General features: G+C 46.6%; 1 protein-coding gene across 2 annotated transcripts; it reads right to left on the bottom strand.

Moving 5' to 3' along the window:
- Positions 1-856: 856 nt before the first annotated feature.
- slc30a8 (solute carrier family 30 member 8) lies at positions 857-7534 on the bottom strand. Of its 2 annotated transcripts, XM_086177979.1 has the most exons (9): positions 7339-7534; positions 6203-6354; positions 5203-5349; positions 2890-3043; positions 2651-2805; positions 2428-2540; positions 2001-2106; positions 1762-1896; positions 857-1520 (listed from the first exon to the last, which is right to left on the bottom strand). In XM_086177979.1, exons 1-9 carry the CDS (start codon positions 7407-7409, stop codon positions 1375-1377), a joined length of 1179 nt encoding a protein of 392 aa, XP_086034105.1. In that variant the 5' UTR covers positions 7410-7534; the 3' UTR covers positions 857-1374. The 2 variants fall into 2 exon arrangements, with proteins under 2 accessions (XP_086034105.1, XP_086034106.1); XM_086177980.1 differs by lacking the exons at positions 6203-6354; positions 7339-7534 and adding an exon at positions 5822-5901.
- Positions 7535-12879: the final 5345 nt, after the last annotated feature.

The following is a 12879-nucleotide window of genomic DNA, read 5'->3' as shown; positions in this document are numbered from 1 at the left end:
TGATAATTTTTCTCAAATGATTACTGCCTCACAGAGAGGAGATTTGCAGATGCTGGGTGCCCAGTCAGTCCAGGGTTAGGGTTAACCTGGCGGTTAATCCGTGTTTGTGTACTACAGCGCTTCTGCCGGTTTAAACAAATCACAGTGCAACAGGCTTGATGCACCAAAATCAGGGCAAGTAAACATTCCTTTATGCCTTTGTTTTCTCAGCCATTCAGCCTCTCTTGGGAGGTCAAACAGGCCAGTTCAATGGCTTTGCTTGAATCCCAATTGGACAATTAGACCCCAGGCCCAGTTTCTGTCTCCACCCTAGTTGCTCTTATTTTAAACTTACCTATAAAGACAAGGGTCAAGGCTGTGAACTCACATCAGTTGTGATGCTGATGGTCAGCTGGGTTCTCCCGATATAGAGTCTCCTTGTTTTCCAACCTAGGTTCTGTGTTTCCAGTCAGAAGGTTAATTAAAGACAGTAACTAACCCGGAGTTGTGAATGCTGGATGTATCCAGGAGACCAACAGACTGACAGGTGACCCTTCCAGATGAATTTCTGCTTCGACCTTCCCTCCCTACCCCCTGCACCTCTCTTTGTACGCCACTATAAGCACTTACTCACTTACCCAGACAGAACCTGACACTGTTCAAACTCTGATGTAAATAAATAAAGTTACAAGCACTTGTTTTTTGAATGTAAAACTCAGACTGGGTGCAATCTGGAGAATAGGGTTAGGGTCTGTTGTCTTAAATTATCTTAAGGTGGAATCTTGAAACACTGAACCAGAAATTAAGCTGAAGAATGAAGAAATAAAGCAGCTGCTGAGTCTCCCAGGTTGGCTCATTTGAAAAAGGAATGGTTTATTGAATGATGCCACTTCAAAAAATGTGGGAAGCGCAGTTTGATGACTAAACAACAAGCATGAAATGCTTCCTGGGCCGACAGGATTGGGTTTTATGCGGTGTGTGTGAAATTAGTCCAAATTTTGCAATGTAAATGCTCGAATCCAAGTTGTTGAGCATCACTAAGTCGTGGCAGTACATGTACAATGAGAGTTTACGCTCCGTTGTGTACAGAAGTGAAAGATCTTGAACGGAATATGTTTGTCCAATGAAAAACTCAGCATCAATACACTTTAAAAATAAACATCTATGGAAAATAAAGTCAAAGCTTCACACTGGAGAGGAGGGAGTCTTTGTATAAAATCAATTCCACCATCATCTTCCTTTTCAGCCAATGAGATCACTTCTGGGGGTGGACGCTGACACGGGAACCAGCTTCTGGTCACGGCAAAGACATGGGACCTCAGCGCCCACCGAGAAGGACATCTGGTGACCGCGCCAAAGCAAGCAAGGCGAGCAGCTTGACGCTCTGGTGAGCGGCTACATCTTGGGGTCCTCGCAAAGCGTGCACCCGGGCTTCAGATCTGCCTGCCTCTCCATTTGGATCGTGACGGAGTGGAAGTTGTACGAGGAGAAGCAGGTCTGCGTCATTTCTCGGAGGACCATCTGGGCGTCCACAGATTCGTCTGTAGGGCATGGGGGAACCACAACCAACAGATGTTTAGCGCAGCCTTCTAGTTTTACATAGCGACTAAGTTCAGCCAAGCTGAGGGGAAAACTATGGGCTCTAACAGCTTCAGACCCTTTCGTCAGTAGAGATTTTAGTCAGTTGCAATGTTCAGGTTCATTGAATCCCAACGTGCAAATCCATTCATTTTGACAGTTTTCCATATATGCCGTTCTTTCTGCCGCTGCCATTCCACTCACCGATGGCCACATGTGCGGACAGCACCACCTGGTTGACTGTGAGGGCCCAGATGTGAAGGTTGTGGACGGCGGTCACTCCTCGCACTGCCAGCAGACCATCCCTGACCTCGCTGTACCGCACGCCCGCCGGAGTCCCTGCCCCAGGGAGAGCGAAAGAAACACTTATTGATTTATGATTGTTCAGACTCACCTTTTGAGACTAGAATTTGGTAAAAAAAAAATGCACATTAGTGATTCACCTTCCATCAGGACAATCAGAATGTCTCTCATGATAGTGAAGGTTGTGCATAAAACCAGTATGGAGAAGAGGAAGGTGCAGATGGGGTCGGCGATCTTATACTCTGGCTGAAAGACAAGATCGCAAAAGGCTCCCATTAAAATGGCAAACAGTGAAGGAGCGAGATGTTACCTTAAGGGGAAAAAAAAAATTGCTTTTTAAGACTGGAGCGTCCGAGGGCTCAGCGCTCCTCAGACCAGGCTGGAGATGGAATAAGAATAAAATCCCGCGCCATTCTGCCTCTTTGAAAAGAACAGTGGTCTGACCTTAGTTTTGAAAATGCAGGAATTTCATTAATGTCGGCGGATAATTCGACATAATTTTAGACGTGCAAATGTGCACCGCTCCGGCTGAGTTTTGTTCGTTTTGCTTTGCACAGCTCCCACGACCTTGAAAAAGATGACGATGGCGCTGACGAGCACGCTGAGGCTCTGCAGCAGGTCTCCCAACACGTGCACAAACGCAGCCCGAACGCTGGCATTGGCCTGCTGAACCCGCCATCCTAAGAGAGACAAAAACATCGGCCAGGTTAACCATTTCACCATCTTGGGTGCTTTATGTAAACCCTTACTGTGAACGTAAAGGTCACGACTTCAAACGTGAAGAACGAACCCTGGTTAGCTCCTTTTCGCTCCACGTCATTGTCGTTCGAATGGCTGTGATTGGACGCCTGGGTTTCCCCCTTTCCCTTCTGGTGGCCGTGGCTGTGGGAGCTGAGCCCGCCATGGCTGTGGCCGTGGCCGGACTGGTGGAGGGTCAGCGCCATGCTGTCAACAGAGGGACACGAGTGAAAACTCCGTCTGCACGGCGTCTTCAGCTCGCCGTGACATGCCGAGTCCATTCTTACTCACATAATGTTGGCCAGCACGGCGCAGCCGGATGTGATCAGCATGATCGTCCCCTCGATGGTGTAGTTGTCATTGATGAGGCGATCCACCGCCAGATAGACCAACACCCCTGTCACCAGCCAGATGGTGAAAACAGACAGCAGCGCACCAAGGATCTCTGTAAGGATGAGAACAAAAAAAACAAGACAAAAGGACATCTGCATCTCTGCATACATTTTAACTCGTAAATAAAACCCCCATGTTGCTACACAAAATGCCTCATGTTTACTGGTTATTTGTTTGTTATCGATGTTCTCAGAACGATAAAGGCCGTACAGTCAAAACAAACAGCCTTCCCTTGTTCAACATGAAACGGATGTAAACCTATGACCCTTTGCCGCATAATCAGAATCTTGCCCCATCTCGGACTCCCCAACAAGCGACTCTGTAGCGTTACCATCAATGAAATCAAATTTGAAAAAAAAACAACCAAAAAACACAATCGCCCTCACCCTCCCCTGCTAACAGTGGCTGGGTTCATTTCAACCTTCACTCCTGAAACTTGACAAAAAATATTTTCCATATCTGGATTTCATGGTGCTGGATTTAAGGCCCAACACTCACGGATTTAGTGACTCTCTGTAAAACTCAAGGCTTATTATTAGCGGCAGCCGGTAAAAAAAAAAAAATGCTTTTGTCATGGTGACGGACATGTTTTGGTCAGGGGAGGGGCATGCTTACATACATATATGGTTATCAGTTGAAGTTGTAAAATGAGAGCAGCAGCAGTGTCCTCGTGTATAATAAACTGCTTCATTCAATGAGAACATGAGAGGCCAGACTCTAGTAATCAGCACCGCTGCTGAATCATTCATTCATCCATTCATTCATTATCTATAATGCATATACTGCAAACAGGGTTGTGGCTTGGAGGAGCTGGAGCCAATCCCAAGAGGCAGGGTTTAACCTGAATGGGTCCGTCACCGACATCCAGCCATTCACCCTCTTGGGTTTCAGCTGTCAATCACCGACATCCAGCCATTCACCCTCTTGGGTTTCAGCTGTCAATCACTGACATCCAGCCGTTCGCCCTCTCATTCACATTTAAGAACAACCTCGAGTCTCTGATGAACCTACAGATGTTTGGACTGTGGGGACAAAGATAGAGAGCATGGAGAAAATCTTGGCAGGAGAAAACAGACAAACATGAAAACCCACCCAGAGAAAAAAGGAAAAATTGAAATGAATGAAAGAAATGTCATTGAAGCAAGCGAGTTCCTTGTTCGTTTCGGACAGGGGGCCTTTCTGTTTGCGTGTTCTCATCGCTACTGTGTGGGTTTCCTGCCACGGTCCAAAGACATGCGGAAGCTTAATTGGAGACCCTAAATCACCCAGACATGAATGAGTGAAGGGTCGTGTGTCTTCATGCGAGGCCCTGTGATCGACTGGTGACGGACCCCCTCCCCCTGAGAGCTGGGACTGGCTCTAGTACCCCGTGACCCCAACTGCAGACAAAGCAGTATTAAATGGGAATGAAAGAAAAGTCAAAGTGTTGATTTAACACCACCGATGTCAGATGATGTCTAATCAGTTGATCTTTCACTCCTGGGAGGCAAAAACTGGTGCTAGATGTTGCCGTAATGATGCACCATTCTTGGTTTCCACCCAAAGACTGGAGAATCTCTTTTATCATGTCAAATTTTTGACAGCCTTTTCAGTTAAAAAACAAGGTTCTCAGTCTCTAAATGTCACAGCATTTATGGGGAGTCCATGGTCATGGAGAAAAATGGCACTCTTATCTATTTCGCATGGGAGACATCATGTGAGAGACGACAGACATGGCCATGGGGAGGAGCCTGATGGCTTAACATGGTCTCCCCTTGTGTGTCATGTGACCCAGAGTAGTATCCACATAGAAACAACAAAGAGACACACAAAAGAGAAAAAACAGGTTGGTGCTCTTTACTCGTGTGTCATGGAAATAAAGCCAGCGGGAGAAAATAACATTTTGTCCGGTCAGTGTATTCTCCATCCTAAGCGCCACCCAGTATCCTTGTGATTGGTTAGCAGCAAAAGAAAGAAGAAGTTTGATTTATTTTTCAGGACACGGACACGAGTACGAATTAAACGGGATGACTGCCGGGTGCCAGCGGAGCAGAGACATGGCACGGGGGGGGGTCAGGATCTGTCTGCGCAACACCGCATGATCTGCGCAACACCGCATGATCTGCACCCCGCTATTTTGCAGGATTCCACTAGGGCCGGGCAAAACCAAAAGCCTGACCTCCTGCATGTCCCCAGCCAGGACCCAAAACAAAACATCCCCCAGGTAGGTACCTGCACGATGCCAGCCATAGCTGAGCTTGTATGTGGCGGGCCTGGAGGAGAGCCAGAGGGAGAGCAGGCTGATGATGAAGCTGGTGAAATCCACCAGCAGGTGGGCGGCATCCGTCATCACTGCAAGGCTCCCTGCAAAATACCCCCCTGCCAGAGGATGGAGGGAAGGGGTGGGGATATGAACAGCTGAATGCTTAAAAATAAAAACAAGGTTTTAATTAAAAAACACTGCTGAGCATAGTCATGAAGCAAAATTTTTAATCACATTATATTTGTTGTCACTTGTGTTGAAAATGTGAGTGGATCAAAAATTAATCAAACCTGCTTCTTTATTAACTTTTTATTGTAAACTTGTTGACGCGTGAATTTCAGAGCAATTTGTTTGTGCAAACTGGCATTGGGAGCAGCAACATCCATCATGTTTTTATTTATATTTGGAGAAATAATTAGCACCGGTCCCCTCTCCTGCAGTGTCTGTGTTTGCAATACACACCGATTCATGAACAAAAAAACAAAACAAAAAACAAGACCCAACTCTTTGGAGGCATCAAAACAGTTCAATAATTGCATTCAACAAGTAATAATTTATTACTTTTGCAAAAGTAATAGTGCTGTTTACCTCTTTTTTTTGAGTAAGACTTCAGCATCGTGCATGTTGCCAAAGAGAGACATATTAAGGGACTATGTTATATGACGCAGGACATGAGACACAGGGGAAGTAGAAGACAACAGGAAACTAAAATACCGAGACGGGTGAGACGAGGACGTCAGAAGACAGACAAAGTATGGGGAAAAGAAGATTAAATGAATAAAGTAAACATGAAACCCCATTCACACCCAGGATGACGATCATGAAAGGACAGTGAGTGTGTGTGTGTGTGTGTGTGTGTGTGTGTGTGTGTTTGTGTGTGTGTGTGTGTGTGTGGGCACGAGAGGAGATGAAGAGAACGTGGAACCTGGGAAATACAAAAAAAAAAATCAGGAAAACAGAACAGCTCACCAAGGATCTCGCCGATCATGAAAACCAGGCATATGACAGAGACCACGTACAGTCGCTTCCTCGCGACTTTCTTCTCCCTCTCACGGTCCTCCCGGGCGTGGCTGTTGTCGTGGCAATGCTTGATGCTGCCATCTTTCTTTGGAACCTCCAGGCTGTAAACACACAACAACGTGGAAGGCGTATCAGCAGAAAAATGAGAGCTGATATTCAGTCTTGTAACATCTTACTGGCTCCTTCACCAGCCAAACTGTCTCTCATTTGATCTACTCTAATTCATAAAACCCGTTGGCCTCAAGATGTCAGGCGAAGATGAGATGACGTCCTTAGACCGAACTAGAATTCCAGATGCTTCCAGCTGAGGTGAGGCTTCGCTGTCTAAGAGCTTTCAGGTCCAAAAAGACACCAGGGCGTTCAGAGTTTCACTAGAGCGGTTGAAATCTATGATCTCTTGGCCATGAATAAAAATAAATAAAAACAAATTGCAGCTGTTAGAAGTGCAGAACGAAGCTGTGCAGGAAACACCACAGTGGCTTCCTCTCACCGTAGACTCTGACTAAACCCCCGTTGTCACATTTGTCTCCATAGACATTAATTAGAAAAGATGCCAATGAGACACAGGCTTTAAAAAAATGCTTGAGATGCCTGAAGAAAGATCAGATCCAGGACTAGCATCTCCAAGCCCCCAGAAACATCCTGCAAATGGAGAATACCGGGGAATCGGCCAGAACAACAACAAATATTCCCCGCAGGAAAGTCTAAAATGATTTCATCTTGACATAAAGCACTGGACAAGCGATAGAATCAACAAGGGACCTGTGACGGAGCTTAGACACAAAATGTTCTTTAAATTGTGTGAAAATATTTGGGGTAGGGTGAGGGCGGCAGATCGAGGTGACCGGAAACGCACGACTGAAAGCGGTTATCCGGGGTGACCGGGCTGCACGTTTGCACACTGCTAATCCCGCCGAGGGGCCCGTGTGAAACGACTAGGACGAGAGCAAAAAATAGTTATATAAATTACTGAGTTCCCCTGTGGTTGCTTAAAAAAAGGAGTTTGACAATTTGACGCTGCAGGTTTAACTCTTCTTCGCTCTCTCTATCTCTTACACACACGCACACACATGCACACAGTTTACCTTCCCCCGTGGGTGTGGGAGCCCTTCACCTCCGTCACCAGAGGAATCCGCTCCGAATTCTTCTTGAACATGACTCACTTGATTATTTCGGAGTTTATTTAAGTTATTAAGTTTAAGTCCAGACTTTGATAAAACACAAAGTTAAATTAAAGAAAAGTTATTTCTGAATGAGGTGCTGTTTCTCCTGTCGCTGCGCTCGTCTGCACCCGGGAATTGATCTGCCGGCCCCTCCAACCTCCCGGGGAGCGGATGGCTAAATATTTGATGCAGCCTTGTGACTCCCACCGCTCGCACCGTGTGCAAACGCACGGCCGCTTGCAGCGCCTCGGAACATCAGTGCACCTTCGGACTGAAACGCGCACAACATTGATGAAGAACGAACAGATGCGGCAGCCCCAGTAAATGAGTAGGTGGGCTAATCTCTACCTGTGGCTCCTGGGGAGGAGGGGGGGGGACGCGCTCTGTGCGCACAGCTCGCCCCCAAAGCGGACCCGTCTAAGACCCGCCCACCCCCGCAGAGCCGCCGGCCGCACTTGCTGATTATACAATCACACCCCTGAGTGCCGTGCGCCCTCTGCTCGTCCCTTCATCACATGGATGCTTTGTGTGACCCCACTTCCACCCCGCCACCCTTCATGTTCTTATCGCCCCTGGAAAGGCGTGTGACACCGAAAACCGCCGGGGTCGTGAATCACTTCAATCGGGTCTTCTTCTCGGTCATACATATTTTTGTAAATGTTTTTTTGCATCCACTACTTCTGAATGTGGAAGAAAACGTGAACTATTTGAGCTGTAACTGAGCCCAGATCAACCTGAGTTCAGATCGACTGCACCTGTGAGGCACAGGCGGCGGCCCCTGGTCATGCTGCCACAGGGAGGCGACAAGGCGCTATCTATACTAGGCCCCATGACCTCTGGGAGAGGCTCTGGGATCCCCCGCAACCCTGAGAGCAGGATAAGAAGATGGATGGATGGAATCTTCTTGCTGTTGTTGCCCACAATATGTACAAAAACACAAGGTCCATTTCGAGCTACTAAACTTCCCTTACTCAGGAAAGAGTACACACTCTGGAAAAAAAAAGGATTCTTCCTGTGTTCTCTGCAATGAAGACATGACAATGCAGGGAAACTCCGCGTGAGAGGACTAATAGACATGAAATGCTTCACTGTTTGTTTCATAGGAGAATGTCTTTTAAAAAAAGTACAACATTTCTTTAAAAATCACAATTTATAACACATCTAGCCTTAACTTGCTATGGTCTGTGGTATCATTTATCATTTTTTGTCACTTTTGCTCTGTGGTTCTGAGAGAAACACTGTTTAAGTCCTCTGTATGTGTGAAACATATGGCAGAATCGATGATAAAGTTGACTTTTTAAAATATTTTAATATTTTTATGGCGCCGCCATCGTTTTACTGACTCAATACCTGCTGGGTTGATCACGTATAGAGGTTGCTCGTGTTTCCGAAACTCTGTGCGCCAGTTTCAGCCTGTCCATTAAGATCCGCTGCCTATGCCCAACCATATCTAGCACAAAGCTCCGAGGGCTTGTCTCAAGAACCCGAAATGGGCCATCGTATGGGGGTTGGAGGGGTGAGGGGTGAGCATCATGTTGCACGAAAAACAAAACAAGCCGACATGAGCCCTGCAGGGACAAAAGACCACGGGAAACAGTGGTGAATGGGGTGTGGAAACCCAGCGCTGCCGGGCAAAAGGGGATGAACAGCCACACAGGGTGGAGGAGCAGAGCTCCCAGGAAAAAATTCCCCCTGAACATGGAACTGCTGACCGAGAGGCAGCTCGGCGGATGATTTGTCAAGGTCCTTCTCAGGAACTGAACGCAACACAGGCATTATCTGAGGTCCACAACGGTCCACACAGTTGCCATCTCAGAGCGCAATACGCAGCACTGCCTTGAGTGACCGTTGGAACCTTTTCCACAAACCTTTAGCCTGAGGGTGGTACGCAGTAGTCCATTGCACCCTCACATCCAACAATCTTGCAATTACCGACCAGAGCTTTGACAGGAACTGCGGGCCCCTCTGCGAGGCGATATACGACAGGTTAATGAAGCGGGCGACCCAAGAAGAAAGAAACGTACTTGTCATGTCCGAGGATGTCATGGAGGACAGCAGGATAGCCTTTGGCCATCTGGTAGGGCGATCAATCATTGTGAGCTGGTGTGCAAAATCCAGGGAAGGAGGTAGAGGGCGCAACACGGTCATAAGGTCAACACTCACATGGTCGAAGCGCCTCGCTGGAATCGGAAACAGCTCAAGGGCGACTTAGTGTGGTGGCGAACCTTAGCATGCTGGCAGGACCACAGCACCACCGCAACCTCTAGTTCGAGGCTGGTGCGCATCACCTAAGGACGAAGACGTCAGAGTTGCTGGCTCAGTCATTCCTCTGTGCCCTGCGGCCCCGTCGCGTGGTAGCACCAGGTAGCAGCCTTTGGACTACAACCGCAGCCATTTTGGTAGTTCTTATTTCAGACAGCCATTTTGCAGTTTTCTGAGGTGCCACCATTTTTGCTGTCATTTAACACACACACACACACACGCACACCTCCATTTCAGATTGTTAAATAAACTTTATTACATTTTAAAAGGGGAGTTTCTTGGTATTTTGTGTGTGAATAGTGTGACAAGACTGTGTGACAGGGCCAGTGCTGAAACTCACGCCTTATTTACCTAAAATATCATTATTGTTATACACTGAAATTTTTGATAAATAACTGCCTCTTGAGACTGTTCCTCTCATTAGTCCTTATTTTCCAGCTTTGCTGGTGGTGCTCCAAACAAAGGTTGGAATCATTATTGAGTTTATGATATGCCAAGAACTCTGATTGATAACTAATAATCATCATTGATAAGTGTTAGTTATTACTTATAACTGCCGGCAACGGCAAGTAGTGAGATGCCGTGGTCGTTGCCACAGATGGACTTATCTCCTTTGTCTTTGTGGATGGTGACGATGTTTGCGTCTCTCCACTGTTGAGGGATTGTTTCTTGCAGCCAGACCTCTGCAATAAAGACGTTGGGTGTGTGAGTGCAAAGGTAGCCTCTATGCTTGCAGAGGTCCACGGGATGTTGTCAGGGCCAGAGGCCTTGTTCTTCAGTGATCTTACTGTACATCTAACCTCCTCAAAGGTTGGTGGGAGATCGAACTCTTTAATAGTGCGGGGTCAGGTAGTTCAGCCAATAGTGAGGGGTCTGTTGGGGAGGGCCGCCTCAGGAGGGCTTCATCTGTTGGTGATGAGCTTCTCATCTTTGATAAAGGTTGTACCATCAGAAGCCTTCAAGGGTGAGACTGAGCAGTTTCTTGGGCCATAGATGTTTTTCACTGCATCATAAAAGTTGTGCATATCGTTGTTATAGGCATGTGATTGTATCTTATTAGCCTTTGATGGCCACTGGCAACTCGTTCTGCAGGGCATGCAGCCCTGACTGCAGCTTTCTCCTAAATGTTAGCCACTTCTGCTGGAGCGCAGCTGATGCAGGGTTGTTGAGCATGGCACTGTGTGCTGCCTGCTTTTGTTCAAGCATGGTGGTGATTTATCATTAAACCAGTCCCGGTGATTTCTGCTCCAGCGGCCGATGGATGAGCTGCTGGCTCAAAGAGCCTGAAGCTGACAGAAGACCATGTGGCATCAATGGAGACATCTGCGCTTAGCAAAGACTCAATGTCTCTCAGGTTTTCAGCCAGGGCATGGCAAATTGCCCTGATCTATAGGCTTTTCAAGTTGGGCACAGTCAAGCCTCTTCATTCGGCCGCCAGCAACCATAAAAACCTATCTTTAACCTGAAAAAACAAACAAAAATGTGCAATATTTCATTTCACTGTGCAATATTTATTTCACTGTGCAATATTTCATCTCATAACAGCTACACTGTGCAATATTTCATCTCATCTCATAACAGCTACACTACAATTTTCCCTTCTATCATACTATTGTGCACTCCTTACCTCACTTGTTACTAAGACACTTATAGTTTTATCACTGCTTACTAAGACACTTTATAGTTTCACTGAGACACTTTATAGTTTATAGTTTATTTTTATTTCTAATTCTGCCTTTCTTTTATTATTTATTACTGTTATATTTTCTGTAACTCTGGCACAGCAATTTCCTTCGGGATTAATAAAGTTGTTCTTATTCTTATTCTCATTCTTATTCTCATTCTTATTCTTATTCTTATTCTTATTCTTATTCTTATTCTTATTCTTATTCTTATTCTTATTCTTATTCTTATTCTTATTCTTATTCTTATTCTCTGACCTCTAGGGATGGACAGCAGGGCATATTTTCACATGGAGCCTGGTGATAAGTAGTCAATGATCTGTCCATCACTCTGCACCCCCCATTGCACGGGTAAGCGAGATGTCTTATATATCAAAATATCTCACAATGATGTAGTCCAACAAATTTTTAAATTTTAGAGCGTGGTTGCATCCAGGATGTTGTGTATTTATTTTTGAGCTGGAAGAGGGTGTTTGTGATGGGTAAGTGCTGTTCAACACAGAGGCTTAACAGGCCATTGGCATTGACATGTGATCAATACCATGACTCCCAATGATTCCATTCCACACCTTGCTGTCTTTATCCACTCTGGGATTGAAATCACCCAAGAAGAATACCTTGTCCTCCTTGGGTATGCGAGGGAGAGGCTCATCTAATGCTCAGTAGAAGTGGTCCTTCGTGTTATCCTTCAATCCTCCGAAGCATAAACACTCGGAAGGGTGGCATATTATTTCGTGGTCAGATGGATCCTTAGTGACATAAGCCTTTCACTTATGCCAATTGGTGTTTCTGGGAGTCTTGGTAGAAGTGTGTTTTTTATTGTCAGTCCCACATTATGCTGATGTTGTTTCAGGGACAACATTGTCGCCGTTAAGTTCTGCTGAAATGAGTGCAGTTTACCTCTGAGGCCCCTCACTGACTCCAACAGCGTCCAGGAGGGTTCCTATGATCCATGTAGCCAGTTTGAGAGGGATTATTTTCTTCTGTTTATTTCGACTGCTGGACGCGATGTCCCGATAGGTGCGGCTCCCTATCCAGGATATTCGGAGTGGGCAATTTTTAGGCCATCTTTATGGCCCCTCCCCAACCAGGGTAAGCAGTGTGCCTCCTAAATAGGGCTGCTGAGATGCACAGGGGTCTGCCAGGAGCAGCTGCCACTCAACCCCAGCTGCTAACAACCATGGATAGCACTATGCCGCTGGTGTGTAGGGTTCTGACAAGAAGCCTCCAATGCATTCAGACCTGCTTCTGTCACCAGAGGCCCCATCGCCACCAGATTTTAACCATTACCGATTCCTGGCCTCACCAAGGCAGAGCTGGATACCTTTGCAGGGAGATTATTTAGAGTGCCGCTGGGGGTGCGCATGTCCCAGCAGCACTTCTTCACTGCAGGCGGGTGTAATCTGGTAGCAAGGAGGGCCCAAGACAAGCGGCACTCTCTAGCAGTTGCAGGGGTCTGCCAGAGGTCCGGTTTTTAGGAGTACCACCTATCGTGTGCCACCAGCATGTTGTTTTTTCG

Source organism: Fistularia commersonii, chromosome 30 (assembly GCF_037954325.1).
Source record: "Fistularia commersonii isolate RoL2024-O1a breed Wild chromosome 30, RoL_Fcom_v1.0, whole genome shotgun sequence".
Lineage (NCBI taxonomy): Eukaryota > Metazoa > Chordata > Actinopteri > Syngnathiformes > Fistulariidae > Fistularia > Fistularia commersonii.
This window is presented reverse-complemented; position numbering and strand designations above follow the sequence as displayed.

Bases quoted from the DNA above. Each gene is read 5' to 3' on its own strand.
- slc30a8 (XM_086177979.1), bottom strand. From the start codon at position 7,409: ATGTTCAAGAAGAATTCGGAGCGGATTCCTCTGGTGACGGAGGTGAAG. The intron at 3,044-5,202 runs GTACCTACCTGG...TCATCCTTACAG, and splicing joins CTATGGCTGGCATCGTGCAG to AGATCCTTGGTGCGCTGCTG. The intron at 2,107-2,427 runs GTCGTGGGAGCT...CTTGTCTTTCAG, and splicing joins CCATCGTCATCTTTTTCAAG to CCAGAGTATAAGATCGCCGA.